This window comes from Dromaius novaehollandiae, chromosome 5, assembly GCF_036370855.1.
Source record: "Dromaius novaehollandiae isolate bDroNov1 chromosome 5, bDroNov1.hap1, whole genome shotgun sequence".
Classification (NCBI taxonomy): domain Eukaryota; kingdom Metazoa; phylum Chordata; class Aves; order Casuariiformes; family Dromaiidae; genus Dromaius; species Dromaius novaehollandiae.
Genome location: NC_088102.1, coordinates 8,558,336 through 8,580,808, shown reverse-complemented (window position 1 = coordinate 8,580,808; position 22,473 = coordinate 8,558,336). Strand labels below are relative to the sequence as shown.

Genomic DNA, 22,473 nt, shown 5'->3' with positions numbered 1-22,473 from the left:
ATAAATGGGTTTAAAATTGAAAAAATCCTTGTTCTCAACTGCATCACTGCTATTACAACATTTTACCCACAACATATAAAAAGCTTAACTTAGACTGTCTACCTTAGAAGTAAATGCCATGTTTAAAGCATTTCTTGTTTTTTAAGTGTATAATTTCCAGGACAATTTCATATCATCCATTTATGTCGATGCCTCAGCTGCCAAAAAGTGTTGAGATTTTTCTAGTGTGCTTGATGCACAATCCTCAAGGTCCCAGAGGCATTCCCGTAGCATTAAAGTGCAGCAAAACTAGCGGACTTGCAGCTGGAAGGTTTTGCTGTAGCTCCTGCCCATTGCAGACGAGACTCCAGAACCTCAGCGAGGTTCTCGCACAGACAAGGGGCCAGAAGCGGTGCTGAAGGTGGGAATAATGTGTGCCAGTTCTGGGAAGGAAAAAGGAGTGAGGATTTGTCTCAGACTGTGCTGCCAACCGTATCCTTTGCCACGAGCAGTGTGACTTGGGATTCAGGCCCTATTAGTCAGAAAGGCCAAGAGAAATGGAAGATGCTTCCATGAAGTGCTTTTAGCTGGACAGTACTTTGGACACAAAGTGTCTTTTTTGAGATAGCAACTGGCAATTAATGCCTGTTCTGAATCTTTTCTGTGCTGATTCAGTAATTGGCAGAAACAACTCAAAGAGTATGATTTTTGAAGGACAGGAATTCTTTGTGTGATCCCACCTTCACATGGTTGTTATTTCAGGCATTACCTGTTTGTGGATAGAAATATTTCCCCTTAAAAAAAAAAAAAAAAAAAAAAAAAAGTGGAGAAGGACATCAGTCTGTTTTTCTTGGCTTTCTGTAATTCATCTGGTGATTTATCTCTGTAAAAGTCTGACAAGAAATTATTGGTTCTGATCACCTTATTTCTCAGGAAGAAACTCTGGAATGGGAAATGGCCACAAGCCCATCAGAGCTCTTAGTGATTAACTGCATGGCTGACATTTGATCTCCTTATACTGGAATCATTTTTCCTCCGTTATTTCAGGTACCCTTTTGACAGTCAGCCACTTACAGCACTGACTCCTGTGACTCCGATCTGCCTTGGTCCCCAACCTCACCTCTTGGGCAGCTGTAAGCTGCTACCCCGTGACACTGGTACGTTGGGTTTGTAGGTTAACTCCCCAGAGGACTTTCCTCCCCTCCCACCTCTCTGCTCCTGAAAGCCTCAAAGATATGGAAAACTTTCACTTGTATCACAGTATTTGTTTCTCTACCCATAAATATGCCACAGCATCTGTAATCCGTTTTCCTTGCAGAGGTAGGAATAGGAACTTCTTTCCCTTGGAAATAAGGATATTCCCTGCTTTTCAGTGAGGCATAGCCAGAGTCCGCAGGAGTCTTGGTTTGGGCCTTGCAGCACCTGGCTGGTGCTGTGATAATGGACTTTGAAAGTTGTGGCATTGTTACATTATAGATCTTATTTTAGGTCATTTTGGAAGGTTTCATGGCCTCCTGTGATGTCTGCACAGCTGGAGTGATGATAGCCGAAGCATAGACTTTGCAGGTAAAGGAATATAAAAAATGACATTAATAATACGACAACATTTTAAAATGTTCTGGCTTAAGAAAAGCCTGTGAAAAAGCAAAGTTAGGGTTACAAAGTCAAGTACTCCAAAGCAAGGCAATGCCGAAATGACGGTTGTTTCTGCCCTTTATATATATTCATTGTGACAGTCTTCAGTTACATTCCACAGTCTTCAGTTACATTCCACATAATGTTTTATATATATATATGTGTGTGTATGTGTGGGTATGCATACACATCTCCCCCACTTGTTTGCAGCTTCTATTCAACAACTTTGGTTGCACAGAAGAGAAGGTCACAGCCTGTAGTGCTTTTGGTGTACTTGTTAGAGAGAATGAAAAGTATGAAGCACTAAGGCAAGGTCTATAAAAAGAGTCTCATGTTAAAAGCAAAGTACACTTGGCATGGTTAAATCTGCTATGTAAGTCACTTGCACCTAATGCCTCTCCAGTAACTCACTCTTTCTATCGTGTTGTTTTTTTTCTTTTCCATAAGCTTGTGGGAAATGCATAGGAAAGTGCTTTGCTCTCACTACTATAGTTGAAGTCAGTGGACACTGAACACGTAATCGTCCACTAATGTGAGACTCCTCTGCTGTTGGATCCCAGATGTCCCAGGTTGGGCATTCTGAATTACCAGATGATTTTGACCTTAATCTCATTGTGCCCCAGTTTCTTGTCTGATCCCTGTATGACAGGGTAAAATGTACAAGTTCACTGATGCATATGAAACACCAGGAGATTAGGGATGAGCCCCATGAAGAAACTAATCGTTCCATACTTGGAGTGGAGTTTGGCTGGTGTCCCGGGAATATGGCACAGGGCCACAAGCTGGATGAGAAGTATAAAGGGGAAATACTAAGTCATTACCCATCTCCTGAGCCCCCTTCTGTGCATCCAAGATGTACGACACACAGGAAGCCCTCATTCTCCCTAATTCTGGGGCATGTGACTATCTGACCTTTTCCAAATGTTGCCTCTTGGTGCAAGTTCTGCAACCCTTTGCTTTGGACCGCCTACGGGACAGGAGAGGTATAACCTCTGGGTCTGGCTGTCTAGACTTACTTGCACAACATGACAGCGTTGGAGAATGGATAGAACCCCCAGGTACCATTGGTACCAATTCAGATACCATCAAGTGCTTTGGTTATGAGGCATCATCAATATTTTTCCATCAGTTTTTGTTTTTACATTAAATCCGACAATTTTTTTCAGGTTGGCTTCTTATCCATCAAACCACTCTTTCAAATTTCTACTGGGGTAGAAAGTAAAAAATAAAGAAATAGGAAAGAAAGTGTAACTTATTCCTCTCCCCCCCCCTTTTTTTTTCAAAGAGTGTGAATAACTGCGTTTCTGATGTATCATAAACAATCATGAACAATTCATGTGGAATATATAGCAATTAATTTTCATAAGTTTAAAAATTTTTTTTTGACTGCTTCTCTTCGAACTCTATCTGGAGAACGCAGCTTTTGCCTGTCTTGCCCATGTTAGGTACAGACCTCTGTGTCCCTTCCTGGACTCAGAGATGGTCTCAAGTCACCTCTGCATTGCATTTCTGTGGAGAAAAGACTCTTCATGGTTTCCTTCCACTCATTTGGAAATCTTCACCGGAAGCTTCTACAGTATTCTTAGTTACTAACTGACAATGAGAAAATGCACTGTTCTTTCTCTTACCTCTTTTCAGGAGGACCCACGTCTCTGTCCCTAATATTCCAGGGCATGCTTCTCTGCAGACCATCTGCAAAGGGCAGCTATAGGAAAACTCACTGTTACATCACTACAGGAAAACTTGCCAGAAGCCAAAGCACCAGCTGAAATCGATGAAGCCATGTTAACACCCACCAGGTGGGTGTCTGGCTTCATGGGAGCTCTGGATGGGGACTGCAGAACATGACCCGATGCTCTGTATCTTGTGCTCTTAGTATTACCAAGCTGTTACTATGTGTAGGGTTTTCTACTCCTTTCTGGAGGCTATTGTCCAAAAAAGTGGAGAAATGCTGTCACATGTAGAAGCCTATCTGCTGATATCCTCCTAGTAACTTCTGAACCTAGTATTGATTTCACCAGACTGTTGGAGGGACAGTGGGCTCAGAGATGTTTGCATCCTGCAGATTCCCAATGAGTCATCTGCACACTTCTTGAGTGTTCATTGGGACCCAATAGAAGGGCATGGCCTTATACTTGTCTCTCCTGAAGATGAGAAAGTTGCAGTACAAGCTCCCCCGTTGTCCCATTCCAGTATGTGACAGCAGGAGTGCCTCAACCACGGAGAAAATTGATCAAGAGGCTCATGCCTTGCTAGATGCTAAGAAACACTTTTGTCACAGTTCTGTGCACATTCCCTTGGCTTGAGGGAGCAAACTACCTGTGTTTCCTGCAGTTAGGTTGCTTTGAACACCTCCCATTTGAATGTCTGGCATCTGTGTCCCATTTGAGCCTTTGTTTCAACAGTCTATAAAATCCTTCAGTCATGAGACACAAATCCACTGGAAATGAAGCAGTGCTGGTTTTGGTGTCCACAGAGTGACTTGTACTAATAGTGTTATTCATAACAAGAACCTGTGGTCACCTTGATTATTATTTTTAGAATGGGAAGTCTTCTGTGTGCTGATGTGCAGCTGGGTTACAAAACAGCCCTGAGCATTGCCAAGTGCATCCCGTCCCTCAGTCCTGCTCACAAAAGAGTATTTATAAAACCTATGTGGGTGGTTCTTGCCTGGTGCCCCTACCGCTCCCAGGGAACCTGACTCACCTTATTACATACAAACATTGGAAGTAAAGGCAGTGTTGTGAATAGGTTCAGCAGCTTGTATGTTTTAATGACTCAGGCCATTGGAGTGGATCATCAAAGAACAGTGTTTATATGACTTTCTATGGCTTCTTCCTCTTCTAGGAGCCCCTTGAGTCCAAGGTGATGATTCTTTAATTCATAAAATTCATGGAGGATACATTTAAAGGTCTGTGCTGTGGATAAGAACCAGTTCTAAAATTTTTAATACTCCCTGAAGTAAAATAACCCACTCCTATAGGTTTAGATTCAAAGGGTCAGCTCTTCACCTGAGGTAGTTAAACTTTATAACACACGCTGTCTCCGCTTGCTGTGGAAGTCGATGTTTGTCCACGGCTCAGTGGATATAGGGAATTGTGCTTGTTCTAGAAATACTACTAAAGAGGTAAGGCACCCCAAGCGGGTGTGTTAAATTTCAGAGGAAAAGAAATGATGAAGTAAAAGAGGAAGGAATGGTGTCTACTCTTTTACCGCAGTACACCAAAGTGCTTGTTCTTTTATAGCACCATTTGGGAAATATTGTTTCTTTGCTTGAAGAAATGAAGTTTGAGGACTGTGGTTGAGGGCAAAGGACTAGGAATCCAGGCCCTCTGATCTTCGATCAGGAATGCTGTTATTTTTAGGTTGAATCTTTTTTTATTTTTTAACAATTAATTCTCTAAAACATCAACTGTGCTGTCTCGCCTATTCTGGGCAAGACAATGTATCAGGAACCACAGTGGATTTTCTGCCCCTTTTAAAAACAACTGGTTGAGAGTGGGGCATTTTTTGATCTGGGAAGAAACTGTTTAGCTGCCTCTTTCCTACTTACGCTGACCTCAAACCTTTCTGACAGCTTCCTGCGTGGTAGTTTGATGCTGTTTCCAAGCATAATTTAACGACCCCCACAAGAAGACAAGAGGCTCTTTGCAGTTCCCAGTTTACTCGCTTCTCTGCCAGATTCTTCTTTTCCAGGTTATTCTCATTGAGCATTTCAGGAAAAGGTGAGGTGTTCTCTAGAGGTTTTTTGCTACCTTAATGTAAATACTTGAAAAGAGGAAAGCACCCCACGATACATCCTGCCCTCTCTCTATCCTGCCAGACAGCTGTGACATTTAGAGATGTATTTTTTTGGAGCTTGTGCCTCTCCATTATTTATTGTTCAGTTAGTGTCACTGGAACTACAGTAGCAAAATAGAAAAGTGAGATTTGGAGTGGGGGGCATGAAGCAGGATGGATGGATTGACTCTTGGAAGTGACTGCTGCTATAAGACAGGGATGCTATGTAGAAATAGGGTAAACAATGAAGGGTTTTGTTGCAATATTCAAAAGTTGTGTGTGTGGAGTTTTATGCAGGCAATTCTAGATTTCAAAACAAGGATGGGAAATGAGTAGAAGAATTCAAATGGGGTTGAACTGGCCTAGGAGTGGAGGACCTGGCAATGCTATCCAGACAGATCAGTAGTATTTGCCTATGCACAGATGTTCCTAAATGGCTATTGCTCACTTGAAAGAAATGAAGGTGTTGCACACCACATGCCAGCTACCAGAAGCCAAGTTTTCCTGTGTCCGAGGCAGAGCTCGGCAGGAGCATCTTCTAAACCTTGCTGCTCTTCTGAAAGTCCTGCAAATTTCAGAGCCGGTGGAGAAGCAATAAGCATTTGACAAATAGGGTCCGGTTCGACTCTCCAGCTGGTTTTATAGCAGCATTCACAAGCTGATTGTCATGGAATTGCTCCTGATTTGCATTTGTTTAAATGAAAACAGAACCAGACCTCTTCTTTCAGCAGCTGTCTGCTGGGCTGTGGCTGGCACCCTAGGTAAAAGAGCTGCTCCTCTTGCAAAAGAGCCTGATGTGGCAAAGCTTTTAAATGTTTACTTAACTTTAAGCAGAGGAAATCGGGTGACCTCAGTGCGACTTGTTGGACCAGGGGCTAAGCATGGAAAGGAGAGGGTGTCGAAAACAGTGAAAGGCTGAAAAAAAATTCTGATTTTTCTACAGCATGCGGAATAATGTCCTCCAGGAGAAGCGCTACCGCTTAAGCCAAGTCAGCAGGGGCAGGCAGCACCCGGGACATGTTCTGCTGGGCACCCTCCTGCACCGGCAAGGGATGCCTAGGCAAACTGACAGCTACCTTCCATTTCTTGTTTCTTTCTACGATCCTCTCTAGTTTCTAACTGGGTGCAAAACTAGCAGAGGCAGAAGCGCCAGGTGGAGAGTTACCACCCAGGACTTTGTTGCCCACGCCTTTAAAGACACCATCCAGGGAATGGCCTGGCTGGAAGGAGAGACGCGGCTGGGTCAGGAGCATGGAAGCGCGTTTGTGGCAATGCGCGTGCCGTGCCTCTCGCTGCACCGACTCATTCGGTCCTTTGGGGCCCTGGCACAGGACAGACACGGTAGGCCTGGGGCCCGGAATAAAATGATAGAAACGAGGGCTCTGGCCCCGAAATCTGCGTCTTGGCTTGGACCTCTCTCACCTGCTGCAACTGGGAGACTCGTTACACTTCATGTTAGTTTCTTGTGGGCAAAATATTCACCAGTGCAGCCAGCTTCGGTGATGGCATAGGGCATCTTGTGATCCTTTTCTCCCCCAAACCCCAAGTGCTGAAAACATGAGAATCCTGGCTTAAAACGTATCATGAAAATGCCGTGTTTTAGCTTTTTCTTTTTTTTCCCAGGTGGCCGAGAGGAAACTTCACCTCGGCTAAAAAAAAAAAAAAAAAAAAAAAACAAAACCCCCCCAAACCTGGAGGGTCGGGGAAAGGGGGGGGGGGGCGCCGCCGGGGCTCCGCACCCGCGCCCCGCTCCGCCCCCCGGCCCGGCGGCCGGCTCCGCGGCGGGGCGGGCGCGCAGGCGCAGGGGGCGCGGGCGGCGGCGGCGCTGGGAGCGCCGTGCGCGGCGCGGCCCCAGTCCGCGCTGCAGCCGCCGCGGGGGCGCCACTACCATGAGCGGCCGCGGCCGCCCCTGCGCGACTCACGGGCACCGGGCGCAGGAGCCGCCGCCGGCCCCCCCCCGCCGCCGCCGCCGCCGCTGCCGCCGCCGCCGCGCTCCGCCGGCCCCCGAGCCCGGCTCTGCAGGATGCCGGGGGGCAAGCGAGGGCTGGTGGCACCGCAGAACACCTTCCTGGAGAACATCGTCCGGCGCTCAAGTGGTGAGAGATCCCTCCATCCCTCCGTCCGTCTGTTCATCCCTCCATCCCTCCGTCCGTCTGTTCATCCCTCCATCCCTCCGTCCGTCCGTCGCCCGCTGCCCTGCCCGCCGGGGAGCCCGGTCTACCTGTGGGCGCGCAGGGCGGCTCTGCCCAGCCCGGGCTCTCCCGCTCTTGCCTGCCCTCCCTGGTGCTTTCCTGCTCTGCCCGAACTTCTTACATCGCTGTCGCGGCTACGTTTAACGAATTTGTGGCAGGCGTCGCATAGGCATCGCTATCCTCGCTCTTGAGTTCGTTTTTCCACCTTCTCGTTCTCCGTTAGCCGGGTTTGCGACCGCTGTCGTTCGGCTTTACAGTTCTGTGGCACTCGAAGCGTGCGGCAGAGGTACCAGGGAGAGGATAAGGGAGTGAGTGTGGTTTGGGTGATGCTAATCCTCTGGCTAAACAAATATGTAAAGAGCTGTCTGCAGCTGCACATCTGCAGCTCTGCTGTTAGGCGAGTAGTTACAGGACTGTTTCAGGACTGCATGGACATAAAATTATTCATTTTACCCTTTCAGTCCATTGCAAAGTGCTGGTCAAGAGCAGTGTATACAGCCCCATTAAAGTTATGATGTGGTTGCGGACCATCCCTCTAGGTGTATTAATATAGATGCTACCTTGGCCGAGTCTTGTGCTACTTGCATTCCTCTTCCGTGTAGTCTTTGCGCTGGCGTAGAGGCACTGAAGCGTATGAGCATTTGTGCAGATGAAGTCTGGTAAAGGAGCTCAACTTCGTGTCTGCCGAGAGATTTCTCCTCGGACAGCACAAGTTAAGAACAGCCCTGCAGTGCCAGAGCACTGCTATGTCAGCATGCATCCGGTGACACAGAGCAGAAAGGTGGGCAGAACAGAGCGTTTTTAAAAGTTGCCATATGTATTTTTAACCAAGACACTAATGTGATGTGAAATCCTACTGAAAAGTATTCCTTTCCACCTTTCTATTGTACAATTCTGGATTTATCTCACATTGATACTGAAGTGGTTTGGTGTGCGGGCTTGGTTTTGATGTCAGGTGTTGAATTAGTGAGTCATTGATTTCCACAGGAGAGCAGGAGTGGGACCAGCACCACAGGACCTGGAATTTGTTTTAAAATGTTGAGTATTGAAATGCCAGCCTTATATTGAGCCATCAACCATTTCTTGGGGCTTCCTCCCTCTCACGTTGCCTGCATCAGTTCTGTGGTCGGCTCTGGTTCTGTGTCAAGCTCTATGGCTGCTGGATTGCTAGAACCTAGAGTTTCTTGTAATAGTGTATATATTTACCAGAATATTAAATGCAAGCTTAATTAGTAGGGGTTTATGTAGCACTTTTGCCTCTGACAACTTCAAAGCCGTGGCTGGAATGTAATTACACTTCCCAGCTCCCCGTAGAGGAGGACGCGTAGAGGCATTCTCAACCTGCACTTAAAACTGTGGCGTAAGCTGGGGCTTGGGCATCTCAGTTGTTTTCCCAAGGTCACGCAGTGAGTCGGTGGCAGAACTGGGAGCACAATTTGGGAGTGTCAGGCTTTTGTATCATGCTCTAATTAAATCACATGTCCTCCCTGGTGAAAGCTCAGTAAAGCTTTGAGTTGTCAAAAACTAGAAAAGCTCAGAAGGCTTTTGAACGTTATACTTTAAAAACATGCCCTCCAATTTTTAATCTGGCCCAATTTTGGGAGCATTAAAATCATGCTGATATGGTCACTGAGTCTTCTTTTTCTCTGCCCCAATGATACCTAAGCATGATGCTACAGAGAGTCATAAATGCTCCATTGGACAATGAAGTGAAGAATGGATTGGGATTTTGTTTCTAACTCATGTAAATGGTCAGTGTTGTGCCCTAAGACATGATTTTGACCTTATTTTTGCCATCCAGGACATAACCTCATTTGTGCTTTTTAGAAACAGTAATTTTCATTGGAGTCAGCACTGTTTAATCCAAACTTAATGGTATTCAGTAGAGCAAATCTGGTTCAAGGATCTCCTGCCAGTATTCAGTAAAAGGCGAGGATTTGGTCTGCTGACTGCGTACGGTGTAAAACAGCACTGTTTTTAGTTTTTTTACTTGGATTCACCAGTTTTGAGGAGATTTTTCATAGTCAAGTTGAGGAATGGCATAAAGAAAAGACTGATGATTGTTTTTTAAAACACATCCTCAGCTTCCTCAACAAAAGCCCCTATTTCTTCCTTCTTGGTTAAAGAATATCCTTTTTTGAGATTTCTCACACTTATGCAATCCCTTCACACTTCTTCGCCATAAATCTCTTCTCAACAACCAGGAGAAGGTTTGTAGATAGAGATAATATCTTTTATTAGGTACAACTGGAGAAAAATTAAACAGGTAGACATAGGCTAGACAATTAGGGCACACAGGCTGTTCTTCAGCTCTGAAATGGAAGCAGCAGATTTCAAAATGAAATACAGGTGGAGACCACGTTACTCCGAGTTGCTAGAGATGGATCTGAACAACGAAATGTTTACATACACAATTGCATTTTTTTTAAATGTGGAAAGTTGGAACTGGCACAGTGAGAACTGTGTGCACAGACTGAACATGGTACCTAGACCTGGTGTTGAAAAACAACTGTATATTGATTTTCAGCACGAACTTGGTGTTTTTCATTTAGACATCTTGTGAACCTTTCCTTTTCACCCCAGCTTTGGCTAGAAGTTAGGTTAAATTGGAGAAGTGCTCATGAAGAGCCAGAGGTGCTGGTGGGACTCTCGTGTCCCTCTGCTCCGGGGGTCCCTGTCGGAGGCGAGTTCACACCTTCAGAGCAGCACCTTGCTTTGCTTTCTGGGTGGCACCGTGTTGCTCTCCCAGGTGATTTCCAACGCGCGTCTTGGCAGATGACGACATCATGCTGCTCCATGGGTCCTTCACTCCCCCAGCGACCGTGCTCTACCGTCGGGAGAGACCGAGTCCGTGGGGATACGCGTGGTCCGTTGTTAGAGCAACTGCTGCGGCTGGAGAAAAGGGACGAGCCCTTGGGGCACTCGGGCCCATCTTCAGGGTAATCTCAGTGCACCCTGTACAGTTTTTTCTTAAGAGCAGAGTAAAAATACATTGAGTAAAGGTCTGATGCGAGGCTCACAAAGACTGATACGGTCTCACTGCAGTGTGCCCTAGTTCTTAAGCTCGCCAGGTGTTTTGCGAAGCTTAAGGAAGAGATGTTTTGTGAGAGTACGGGATTAAACTGCATCAAGGTGGCTGCCTTTTCTTGCCGTTAGTATTTTGGTCTTTTAGTAAGGGCAATGTTCTCCCCTCCTAAGCTGGTCTTGTCAGTATGTGTCTGTTTTTAACTGTTATCTTTGGTTACATTTTGTGTGTATTCAGAGCTCCTGCTGGTACTGACCTCAGCTCAGCATTGCAGAGGTGGAAGAGGGTGCAGATTTGGGCAAGTCTCTGGAGCAGGGCTGGGCTTTGTCGCCCCACGTGCAGAGAGACCCAGGGAGCTGAGCTGCATGTGTAGGGGAGGAGAAATGTGTCCATCTTGCCTGCCCACCTTCACTTTCCACGTATGCTAGCAGCAGAGCATTAAGTTTGTGTTAACTGCATAATTGGCTTTTATGACAGAGGATGAATTTGGGAAAAGGGTGACTCTGGGACTTTGCAACAGTATGCAATAAAAAGCACTAACAGCCTGGAAAGAAGGGCGTACATTAGTGAAAGATAAATATGCTAAGTTGTCATTATTGGTTATTGTTTCTACTGCATCCCTGTGAATTTTACCAGGAGCTTTAAAGGACCTAAGATTTAATTCCTGGTCTTTTACAGTTTAATGCCATGTTCATGCAAATGGACTCCTTAAGACAGAGCTTTATGTCCTGCTGGGTACCCGTGACTTTGATGGACAAAAGGATCCAGTTACCCAGGAAGAGGGAGGCAAATGCATGTCATGAGATCTGTAGCTCTCAGACACCTTTTTGTTTTTATTACACTGCTATTATAAATAAAACAAGTACCTACTGTCTTCTCCCATCCCTCCCACTAGCCCATGTAGTGTACCTGATTTCTTATATGTGGTGTTACAAAACATAGTTTCTTATTCTTACTGGACATGATTTATGGAGGCTCCTCTCCTCCAAATTAAAACAAGCTGGATTTTCATCTGATCCAAATTCAGTGATGTTTGCTGCAGAGAGAAAGTGCTCTAAAAGAAGTTACCTGAAGTTTGTGGGATGCAGGAGGGATCTTCTGCAGAACCCTGCACATCTGCAGTAACCTGTATCTCTGCATAAAGAACCTATAAAACCTGGGCCAAATGTTTCTGTTCTCCAATTCTGTTGGTTATAAGGAAGTTACTGAAGGGGTGACCAAGGGGATTATGTTTTTAGGGCTTTGTTTGGTGTTTGGAGGCACAGGGCTGCTTTTGAAATTTCAATGACAGCAGGGGGAATGCAAAGTGAATTCTTACACCAAGAAGCATTGTTAGATGAAATCTGTGAGTAGTTTTCAATGACAAGTGTCCTCCTTTCCTCCCTCTTCCAGTGTTTTTGGTTGATTTGGCTGGATCCTGAGGCATTAAGCATATCTGACTCCTGCTGAAATCGAGGCAGTTTTAGAAGGCCTAAAACTTTTGCTTTTATACGCTTTTTATTAAAAACTAATTATGAAAACTCTACACCACTGTATTAATTTAGAAGCCCAAATAATACCATATTGTTAGGTAAAGGAGTAGCTGAATTTCACTGAGAGCTGATCAGCTGCTTTATAGAACAGAGGTCTTAGGCTTTTAGGATTTTTTTTTTCTATGCATATCGCTGGCAGTGGGATGTGGTGGTAGGAGAGACGTCGCTCGCTTCTGGGCGATGTTTGAACACAAGCTGAGCGCTTGCCACAAGAGGTCACTGTAAGTGTTGTTGCATTCCCAGGTTAATGTTTAAATCTGATGGAGAACAGAAAAAATGAAATTATTGATTTTTAGAGTAAACATCCAGTTTTGTTATTATTGTTGGAAGAAATACAAGGCCAAAGAATAATGCCAGGAAGTTAAGTGAGCTGCGGAAATACATTTAATTAGCCTGTTCTATCAGGTACCGTTTGGTGGTTAACCTGGATTTTCAGGTTTTTGCCTGGTAAGATAACAAAACAGTGTTTTCCCATTTGATAAAATTAAGTAATGGAATAAGACTCTGGAGCTAGTATTCTAATAAACTGCTTTTCGGAGGAGAGGCTGGTATTTGTTTAATCAGCATGCTCGGAGCATGACTGGCTCTCGGGGATGCTAAGCCCTGCGTAACCCTGATACCCGGGTCCCAGTTCTGCATCCCCGCTTGGTGCTGGGGGGGTCGGGCTTGTGAGTTGTCCCTTCGAAGACTTGGCTGAAGCAGGAGCTCAGTACTGGGCTGTGACACGTCCCGTTTATGGTGTCTTGCTTCAGCCGCTTGCCGGTCATTCGCATGAGTAGCGGAGCACGGGAGAGGCAGGCAGTTCTCTGTCAAAACGGGTTTTTGGAAATACAGCCCAGCTCTGTGAAGCTGCAGCTGTGGCTAATATGGACAGAGTGTTTGCAAGATGCAACCCCGTGTTTGAGCAATTACTGTTACCACAATTTTATCACCTGGGAATGTGAAGTTAGGAAGTTAGCACCCTTTCTTAAATATATATGTCTCTCTCTCATTTTTTTCAGTGCTCCCCAAGTGTGCCTGTTGCCTCTGGTGAGAGCTACAGAGTGCTCCAGTTTGAATTTAGTCTCACTACATATATGTTGGGCTCTGCGTTGTTTTAGTAGAGAACAAATTCAGTGGCAGCTTTTAGAAGATAACCGGGCTAGGTTAGCATTAGTTTAATGCTAGGATAAATGAATGTGTGGAGGGAAAACCTGTGATCAGAACTATATGAGATGTCATTTCTTGGGCAACTCATGGGGATGCTGTCCTGTGCTTATTGATTTTTGAACTCTTCCTGAGGTCAGTGAAGTTGTCCTGCAGTAAAGACTAGTGACCGAGCTGTTTGTGGGATTTCACACTGAGAATGATTAAAGTGAAATTTTTAAGTTTGGAGAAAGTAAATTCCAGGCGGACTGTAATTTTTCATCTTGTGCTTGCTTTCTAAATTGCTGAAAGCTGCTGTGTTCCCAGCTAAGTGACTTACGAGTGGGTTTAATATTTCAGACAACATTGGACTACTTATCTTTTGTTTTATTTGAGGAACACTGATTTGGGGCAGGAATTAGATCATTTTAGCATAGTCAGTATGGTGGCATCTTGCTCTGGGCTCAGCCCTGCATGCATTTTTGTAATATAAGTATTAGATAAATACAACAGTGGTACAGAAAGGTGATGTAGGGAGTTTGTCCTATGAGGGATTTTTTTTTTTTTTTTCCAGGCAACCAAAGCTTAATGTGCTGGATAAATTGGATGACACTGATGTCTTACATGCTTTAAAGACACAAGGGAAATAATAGGTTTGCTAGACAGCAATGTGGTTTTATAGCAAGGAGTAAAAAGTGCCAGTGGAGGTTGCCGCTTCAAGCATAGCGGTTTGCCTACAGACAACCCCAGAGCTGCAGGGATGCGGCGCCTGCGGAGGCTGGATTTTGGATGGCAGTGCCCGTGCAGATCTGCCCGTGGGTTTCGGACTTTCTGCTGTGTTCTGTCAGGAGTAGTATATCTTAAGCATGTGGTTGGATTCACTGTATATAGATGACAGTAGAAGTATAATAACCAGGGCAAAGACTTGCTTAGAAAAGCAAAGAGAAAATCAAGAGCGAGAAATTTTCTTTTAGGATTTTTCCCCTCCCCAGGAGCCCCATGAGTTTTCCAGGAAGATTTCAGGACTATGCTGAACCCTGTGTAGTTATAGGAAGAGCCAGCTGCCAGCAGATGAAGTGTTTGGGGACTTCTATAAGAGAACATTAGCAGGAAAGGCAAACTGCAAGCGTTTCACGCAGCCGATCAGATCTGTGCTGCACTTGCTCCACGTAGGAAGGGCAGCAATTCTGAAGGACAGCTCTGTGTGAAATTGCTTGGGTTAGGAATTCACTCCTACATGGAAATGTTGGTGGTTTTTTTTTCCTTAATTCTTTTTTGCTACTGCTTCATTTCTTTTCAAACATCTCAAAGGTGACTTAAATAAATTAGTTGAATATTTTCTTGGGAAGAGATGGAATTCCAAAATGGATAGTTAAACAGTTTTGTTTACAAGTGATACCCAAGTATTCTTGAGGAAGGAGATGATTAGAGACAGTGTTTCTCACTTGGCTAAACATCTCTCCTAAAATGATTTAGCTGTTCCTGCTCTCCTGTGATTACGTAACATGAATTTTACACTGCTTTGGGCATTTTGTTGGTTAAAAAAACTGCTTGCGCACTCTGGTCATTTCTTTTTAACAACAAAATGAGGCTCAGTCCTGTGTTGAATATTAGCTACTGCAAGATTGAGTAAGATTAACGGCTTGCTGCTTTATCGCACAGGCTGCCTTTGTAGGAAAGAGCCTTTGTGCAAAATAGAAGCACAGGGAATGGCAAACACATTGTCTTTCACAACTGTTTGCCTCAGTTATGTTTTCTGAATCTGGAGTTTTGCTAACTGTATGCATTTTATATCACAGTTCCTTGCCATCTATAATAATAAATAGGTGAATTATATTAGCTAATTAAATGCCTGCTGACTTCCTAACATGAATCTAGCAACTTGGAGACAGGCATGTCCACTCTCTGAGCCCTGCTTCCTTATAGACAGACATCAGTGTTTTAGACATGTCTAGTCAAAAAACTTATACATCCTCCAGAGGTGTGCTTGGGGCTTTCTGCAATATATTGGAAAGATGGGGGTGGAGAAAATGATTGGTGAAGGCACTGGCATCAGGACAACCTTAGAAATAATAAAAATTGACTTTTATCTCTAAGGAAATAGAAAGAAGAAATACATTTTCAGTGCATCAAAAAATCCAAGCAGGAATGAATGCATCGCTAGAGATTTCAGGCTAATCATTATGGAAATTTTGAAGTCAGCTGTGTGTTAATCCTTTCAGAGTATGATATATTGCCACATGGTAATTTGGATCACAGGTGCAGAGAGTTTCATACATTGAATCAGACCATTGGTCTGTCAGATTTACTATGCTGCATTCAGCAACGGCCAGTATCAGATGGGCCAGGGTAGACATCCCCAGCCTCTGCAGTGAAGTGTTTGGGAAGCTGTGTGCTGCCGTACATGGAAAGAGAAGACTTTCATTTTGGGGCCACAGCAGTCGTTTTATTGAGGCTTAAATTACCAGTATCAGAACATGAGCTGTATTTATGCATTGCCATCCGTAACTTCAGCTGTCCTTGACAACACCTGCTGTGATACCATTCTTTCAGTGAAGTCGTGCTACACTTAAAAAGTGGGAACTTCAGCTGTTCAGGTGTCGGCATAGTGGGTGAATTCTGTGTTGTCCAGTTATAAGTAGCTGAACTCCATTTATGAATGCCTATCCTTGAGAACACCTCCAATAATATGTTCTTAAAAAAAAAGAAAGAAAGAGAAAGAGCTTGCAGGCTTGCAGGATAAGGCTCCTGTGTATTGAATCCCACAGGACAACAGTGCGCTGAGATTGCTGGTGCCAGCGTCCTTGCCAGTTGCCCTGCAATTTGCAGATCTTTTGTTGGTTCCTTTGCTTCTTCTTCCGAAGAAAGTGCAAAGTGCCAGTCTTCTCTGTTAAAGACCTGGGCAGGCCAGGTCGGCTTGGCTCTCCCCTGGAGGGAGTCTGAGATTACACCTGTCTTGCAGGAGACACCTGCCCTGAGGGCAGTCCTTGGCGGGGCGGCACAGGGCTCCTGCCTGTGCTCCAGGAGAAACTGGCTGTGTAGATCTCCCCTGGCTTACTCCAAAGAGGAGCCTGGGTACGAATGAACCAGGGCAGAGTGTGGGCAACTGGGGGACTTAGAGGAACACGAGTGCACCTGGGGTTTGATAATGGAGGTGCAGCCTGAGGGGTCGGTGCCTACCTGCAGCAGCGCAGTTGGGGTGATGTCCCCACGCTGCTCTGAGGCGCAGAGGCTGTGATCTGGATGCTTCTCTTCCTGCTGCTTGCGGTGAGCATGGATACAGCTCGGGAAGAAGGCAGGCAGTGGGGAGCCTGGAAGCAGTGCTGGAGCACACTTGTCTTTCTCCATAGCTGATGTGCTCGAATGAAGAGTTGGGCTCGTGCAAAGGTGCTAAAAGCCCTTGGGGACTGTAAGCAGGTCTAAGCCTGTTAATGGACTTGGGTCCTGCTTCCCTGCCAGTATAGACTGAACCAGACAAAATTAGAGATAAATGGGAATTCTCATCTTTTCTCTAATTTATTCATGAAGAGCTGAAGTGGCATGAGGGGGTTTTCTTAGAACCAGGAGACAGTTCCTTCTTGTAGGAGTGGAGGAGTATAGCTGCTGGCTGACCTGGGAGGTGTCAGACTGTTTAGCAGGGAGAAGGAGACATTGCTGGACAGGACAGAGGTGGAGGAGCAGCAGGACACAGGGCAGTGGAGGCCCTGGGCAGCCTGGACACCTGGAGAGCCTGCGCCGCTGCCGCAGGACTTCGCTGCAGGGTCACTGCAAGTGGAGCACAGAAGGACATCAAAGTATCCTTGACCTTGCTCCAGAGCTCCTTGATCCAAAGCTCCTTGCTTTGGAGCTGCTGGCAAAGGAGGCCAGGAGGGTCACGCGTTTGTGCTTAGAACAGGGAACGTGACTCATCTTTGGTCTTAGGAAGTTAAACTTTCCCAGTCCTTGTCTCTTGCACTAAGTTCAAGCAACCAGCTAGCAATCACATGGAGAGCAGAATTTGCCACAGTCAGATTGACAGAAATCTCAATCTGAGACACATCTGTGATGGACCTTTCTTAGCGTGGAAACCATGCAAATGAGTTGTAGAAGTAGGGCATGCAGACCATTTTAGTCCAGGTCTGGCTGTCAGGACCCAACTTTCGTGGAAGTAACTGCAGCAATGTTCTTTCACAAGTGGTCATCGCCGATGAGGTGGTGTAACACAGTGTCTTCTCAAGCCACACAAAACTCAGAAACTCCAAATTTGTATCCTTCACTGAGGAGTCTCTATTGTTGACCAAGGTTAGAGCCCAAAAGAGATAAAAAGGAATGCCAAAGCTGAGACATGTTAGACTAGTGTAGGGGTCACAGCAGAGGATTCAAAGCAAAAACTCCTCCATGTCCCTTTGCGCTGTGCTAGACTTTTGAGGTACAAATTTTTGCCCTCAGGTAATGCTGTGCTTTGGTTTCTCCAGCACCGTGTGAGCAGTGAATCCACTTTCTGCATAAGGTGAAATGCTTCATATTTCAAGGGCACATGCAGCTCGTCTGATGGAGAGAAGAGGGTGCGTCTTATGGTTGTGCAAGCGTAGTCAGCGTGCACCCACAGCACGGGCAGGGCTCCTGTGGAGCCCACTCCACCCATACCTTTTCTTACTTTTTCCTAAGTATGACATATAGCTCCTACACTGTAGTCAGTTTTTGTTGTATTTGGAATAACTGTCACCTTTTTACATATAGTGTATTCTATTTTATTTTTAGAATTTTTGCCCCCCTTCTCCCAGAAAAGAGAGTTCTTTCATAGTGTTGTGTTGCTAATGCTTGGTTTGGATATTTATAGCTAGATACAGTCTGGCTAATGTTAAATTAAACCTCTCTGGAGTTTTGATCTGGAGAAATCATAGAAATAATGATGAATTATTATGTGCGTCTTGGAGAAAATAATGTGATTACTGATAAAACGTAGGGTAGGTGCAGTGTCAGATGGATGCTGAGATGTGGGGGCACAACAAACGGGCCTGTATACTACACCATGGACAAGCTAATGCTTTTTAAATTGTGTTAGGAGCTGTTGTACCCCCATCCCAGGGTCAGGCACTCACCCGTTCTTCCTTAAATTTCAGCAAGCTGTTCACTGAGCAGCGGCATTAATGAAACATGGGTTCCTATGGCTTTGTGCCTGCAGTTAGATTCATTCGTGTCTAACAAGATGCTAACATTGATTCAAGCTTTTTGTTCAATGGGAGTAGGATGCACATATGTATTCATGTGCTGAGCATGGGCAAATAAGCCTTGCTTGCTTAGGAAACAAGGGTAAGAAAGTCAATTGCATAAAGGAAAATTTGTGGGGACAAAGGAAAACGCATATTCTAATATCTGATCGAGTTATTAGTGTATATACTATGTATCTGAGCTAATCTGTTAACACATACTAATATCTATCAAGATACTTTTAGTGTCTTTTTTTTTTCTAATTTTATGTTTTTGTGAAAGATGGAAGGAAAAAAAAAGCCACAGTATTCAAGTGTCTGGTGGGTTTGATCAGTCTAATGAACGCCTTATCAAGTACTGTGAGACCCTCCGCTGTAAGGAAGTATGAATACACAAAATATAGAAAAGCAAGCCATTGTATGCTGTATGTCTTCTGCTAGCTGCAACATCTGCCTGCTGATGTTGCTGAACCGTTTCAGTACACGGGAATATACAGTCAAGGTTACATCTGTCAGACAGGGGGACCTGGAAGCAGGGTGACCTGTTTGTGGACTGCAGGTCCTGCAGCGAGCGTCCCGCATCTGCCCGGCATCTGGAGGGAATTTGGCTCTCTGTAGTAGCAGAGGTTGCCGCTCCGTTTTATCTATCTCTGAGCACCCAAAACTTCGGGGAAACGTAATTCTACAAGCAAACATCTCTTTCCTCCTCCCAAATCAAACCTGGTTTTGACCAGAGGACTTGTAATATTTGCTGTTTCCTGGGGTATCGTCCTGGCTGGATGAATTCGTATCTCGCCCCTCGCCAAATGCTGCGGGTTCAACAGCACCATCCGCTCAGGCAGCGGGAGAACGAGCAACCAGGGCAAAGATTAAATTTCTGCTTACAAAGCTGAGCACAAATAGTGTGGAAAGCAAGACCGATACCTCTGCAAAAGTAAAAGGGACAGAAATGTTTGAGTGTCGATACAGTGCGAGCTCAGGCTGCCGAACGCTTCGATTTCCAGGGAATGAGGATTTCGCCTGTATGGGGTATTTCTGCTGTGCTGGAGCTGAGGAAATCTGTGCCAAGTCCCCGTTGTAGCAGGGTCTGTAGAAAGGCAGAACAAAACGGTAATAGATTTCATGTAATGCTCAGCCAGACGCTTTGCTCGGTGTCTCCCGGTGGCTGTAGAGCGGGCATCTCCTTCCCTTTGGGTGGAAAGGCAGGTTTTTAAAACTGGCGTTTGACTGTAAAACTGTTTGTGGTGAATTCAGATAAATGATTTGAACTTAAGCGTTAGGTTTTGCAAAATCCAAGCTTCTATTTCTCACATCTGTTAGCTTTTCAATATTTTTTCAATCTACTTTTCTGCAGAAAATCCAATAACTGCCAGATTATTTTTTTCGAAATTTGTGCTTATAAAGCAAAAACCCAGAAATAAATAGCATTTTTCAGTACGTTTTCCTTGTTCAATAGAATAATGTGTATGATACACACTCTAGTGGGAGTGTTACAAATAAGGTGAGAAGGCAGCATATAGCTCATACAAACCCTGTGTTATTTTTCTATGGAAATGAATGTTTACACCTGAGTATATGTTTGTAAAAGTAATTGGCATAAAAATTCTTCAGGTATTAAGAGAATTTGTGAAAATTCTCTTTAAAATTTTCTGAAAACAACTGATGAAAGGGAACTCTACTATTATTTCCTTACAGCAGTGATTTTTAATAGCTAATATTAATAGCTTTCTAGCAGCTATATTTTAATAGCTTTTTAGCAGTGAATGGGCCAAAGTTACCTACTAGGTCCACAGCTATGGTCAAAATGAAGCTGTAAATTAGAAGTACAAATAAACAAAGCTCAGAAGATCGTCAGAGACTACAACTTGGAATCTCTGCTAGCTGATACACTGAGGGCGAATATTACTTTTGAAACAAAATTAGAAATGTTTGTGGTGTTGGTGAACATAAAATATCCAACGCTGTGTTTAAGGAAAATGGGTATTTCCTTCTTGAGAAGCTCCTTGCTAAAAACAGTGTTGGAGGAGTCGTTCCAAACTAGTGAATAAAACTATTTTAGGGCTAGCTCATCACATGTTGGTGCCAGTCCATGCGTATAAACTGTAGGCACTGACTGGAAGAACAGATGATTGAAGCAATATTTAAACCTGAGTTCAGCCTCCTAAGAATACTCCCTGCCCGTATTTGTAAGTTTACGGCAGTTGATACGTGCTACTAGGATGAACCCAAACCACCTGCTGGCATTTTTTGGCCAGGCTGCAACTGTAATTTGATGTTTGCTGTGTGTTATTTCACCCTGTGAGTCCCTCTGGCATTCGTTGCTTCCTCGATCATGCCGAATCTCCCGGTGGGTTGCCTAATATCGGCTCGCCTAGGTGTGACGTGGGTCACCCACCGCCGGGCCTGTCTTCTGTCTTGCCCATGGCTCTTCCCTTCCGGCATCCCGGGGCTGCAACTTGGGATCGTTCTGCTGTGGGGACAAGCACAGGCTTTGCCCACCTGGCCGAGGAGAGATGTCGCTGGTGGTAGGCACACATAAGGTTCAGCACTGAAAACTCGGTTTGCAAGGCAGTGTAAGGTTAAATTCGAGACAGGTGGGTTTTTTTACGTAGAAGAACCAAATCAAATGATATCCTGTCCAGACATTGAGAATAAATGAATCCTTTCTGAATTGGAGTTGATGCCTATATCGGTATGTGGAGTGGAAGAAGCTACTTATTTTACTAGAAGCCAAGCTGTTTCATGAGGATTGGATATTTCCTTCTTAATGTCTCGTTTTGATTTCAGCTCTCTCAAATTTCTGTGTGATAGGAGTTGCCAACGTAAGTAACTCCCTGCATCAGCTGGGTGACACGAGGAGGACTGGAGTGTACCTGACCACTGACAACAGCCCTTTCTCTCTCTTCTCTTTTTAGAATCCAGTTTTCTGTTGGGAAATGCCCAGATCGTGGACTGGCCTGTAGTTTATAGTAATGACGGTTTCTGTAAACTCTCTGGATATCATCGAGCCGACGTCATGCAGAAAAGTAGCACTTGCAGGTACGTGGCCCATCTGTTCATTTCCACTCAATGCCCTTTTAAAATTGTAATCTGCTGGGAAGAAAAATTAGGGTTTGAAGAAAGGATCGATATATGAAAAACTTTGTTTTGCAGAAACTAAAGTGAAACTGAAATACTAAAACTGGCTTTGAAATGCATGAAACTAGCCACTTATCCAGGTCATGGTAAAGCACTTAACCATGTGTATTCAGATAAGCACATGGTTGACTAACTTCCAGTAAAATCAATGCTTAGTTCCATCAGGATTAACAAACTACTCCCCTACTTAATGGTAAGTCCTTTGATAAATCTGGGGTAGTGTTTAGGATCCGGCAAGATTTAGATCTAAATAAAAGAAAGCTAATTTCCAGTTGTATAGATTTTTTTTTTTTTTAATTTTGAACATCTATGAAATAAATATACCACCCCGGATCTTTCTGAAAGAAAGCTACGTCTGCCCTGTTCTGAAATTTGTGTCATCCCCTGGTAATTGCATAAATGCAATGAAAACTGCAGAAATGAAAACTGTTTAATGGAAAAGCTTTTAAAAAGTTTTATCAATGTATGAAGATGAACTGCAGATGCTCCCAAAAGATCCCATAAAGAAAGTGGAATATATATTTCAAAGACTTTTTTTTTTTTTTGCTGGCTTTTCTCTAGTTCTCCTGCTATCATGCCAGGTGCTCTGTGGTGGGCTCTTCTGTGCCTGTCGTTGGTCCCCGTTGTTAAACACACGCACACATGTGAGCACACGTGCACGCGCACACGCTGAGCACAGTAATGTGCGAACTGCATCTTTGTTCCCGAGAGGGCGGTGGAGCTGCTGTTTTTACTCTGAGCGTTGCAGCTTTATGGCTGTTTCCTTTTCTTGGTGGTCTTTCTGGAGCGGGCAGCTGTGACTTATGGTTAGATGTGCATCTGCGCCTGCTCTGCTGCGCTCTTTAAAAAGCGATGCTTTGGGAAAAGACTAAATCCAT

General features: G+C 44.6%; 1 protein-coding gene across 1 annotated transcript in view; it reads left to right on the top strand.

The window, feature by feature from the left end:
• Window positions 1-7,407: 7,407 nt before the first annotated feature.
• The window catches only part of KCNH5 (potassium voltage-gated channel subfamily H member 5), a 173,177-nt gene continuing 158,111 nt past the window's right edge, over window positions 7,408-22,473 (top strand). Inside the window, exons 1-2 of the mRNA XM_026113627.2 lie at window positions 7,408-7,490; window positions 21,373-21,496. Coding sequence (XP_025969412.1) covers window positions 7,418-7,490; window positions 21,373-21,496 — 197 coding nt within the window. The 5' untranslated portion in view covers window positions 7,408-7,417. The remainder of the gene's footprint in view (window positions 7,491-21,372; window positions 21,497-22,473) is intronic.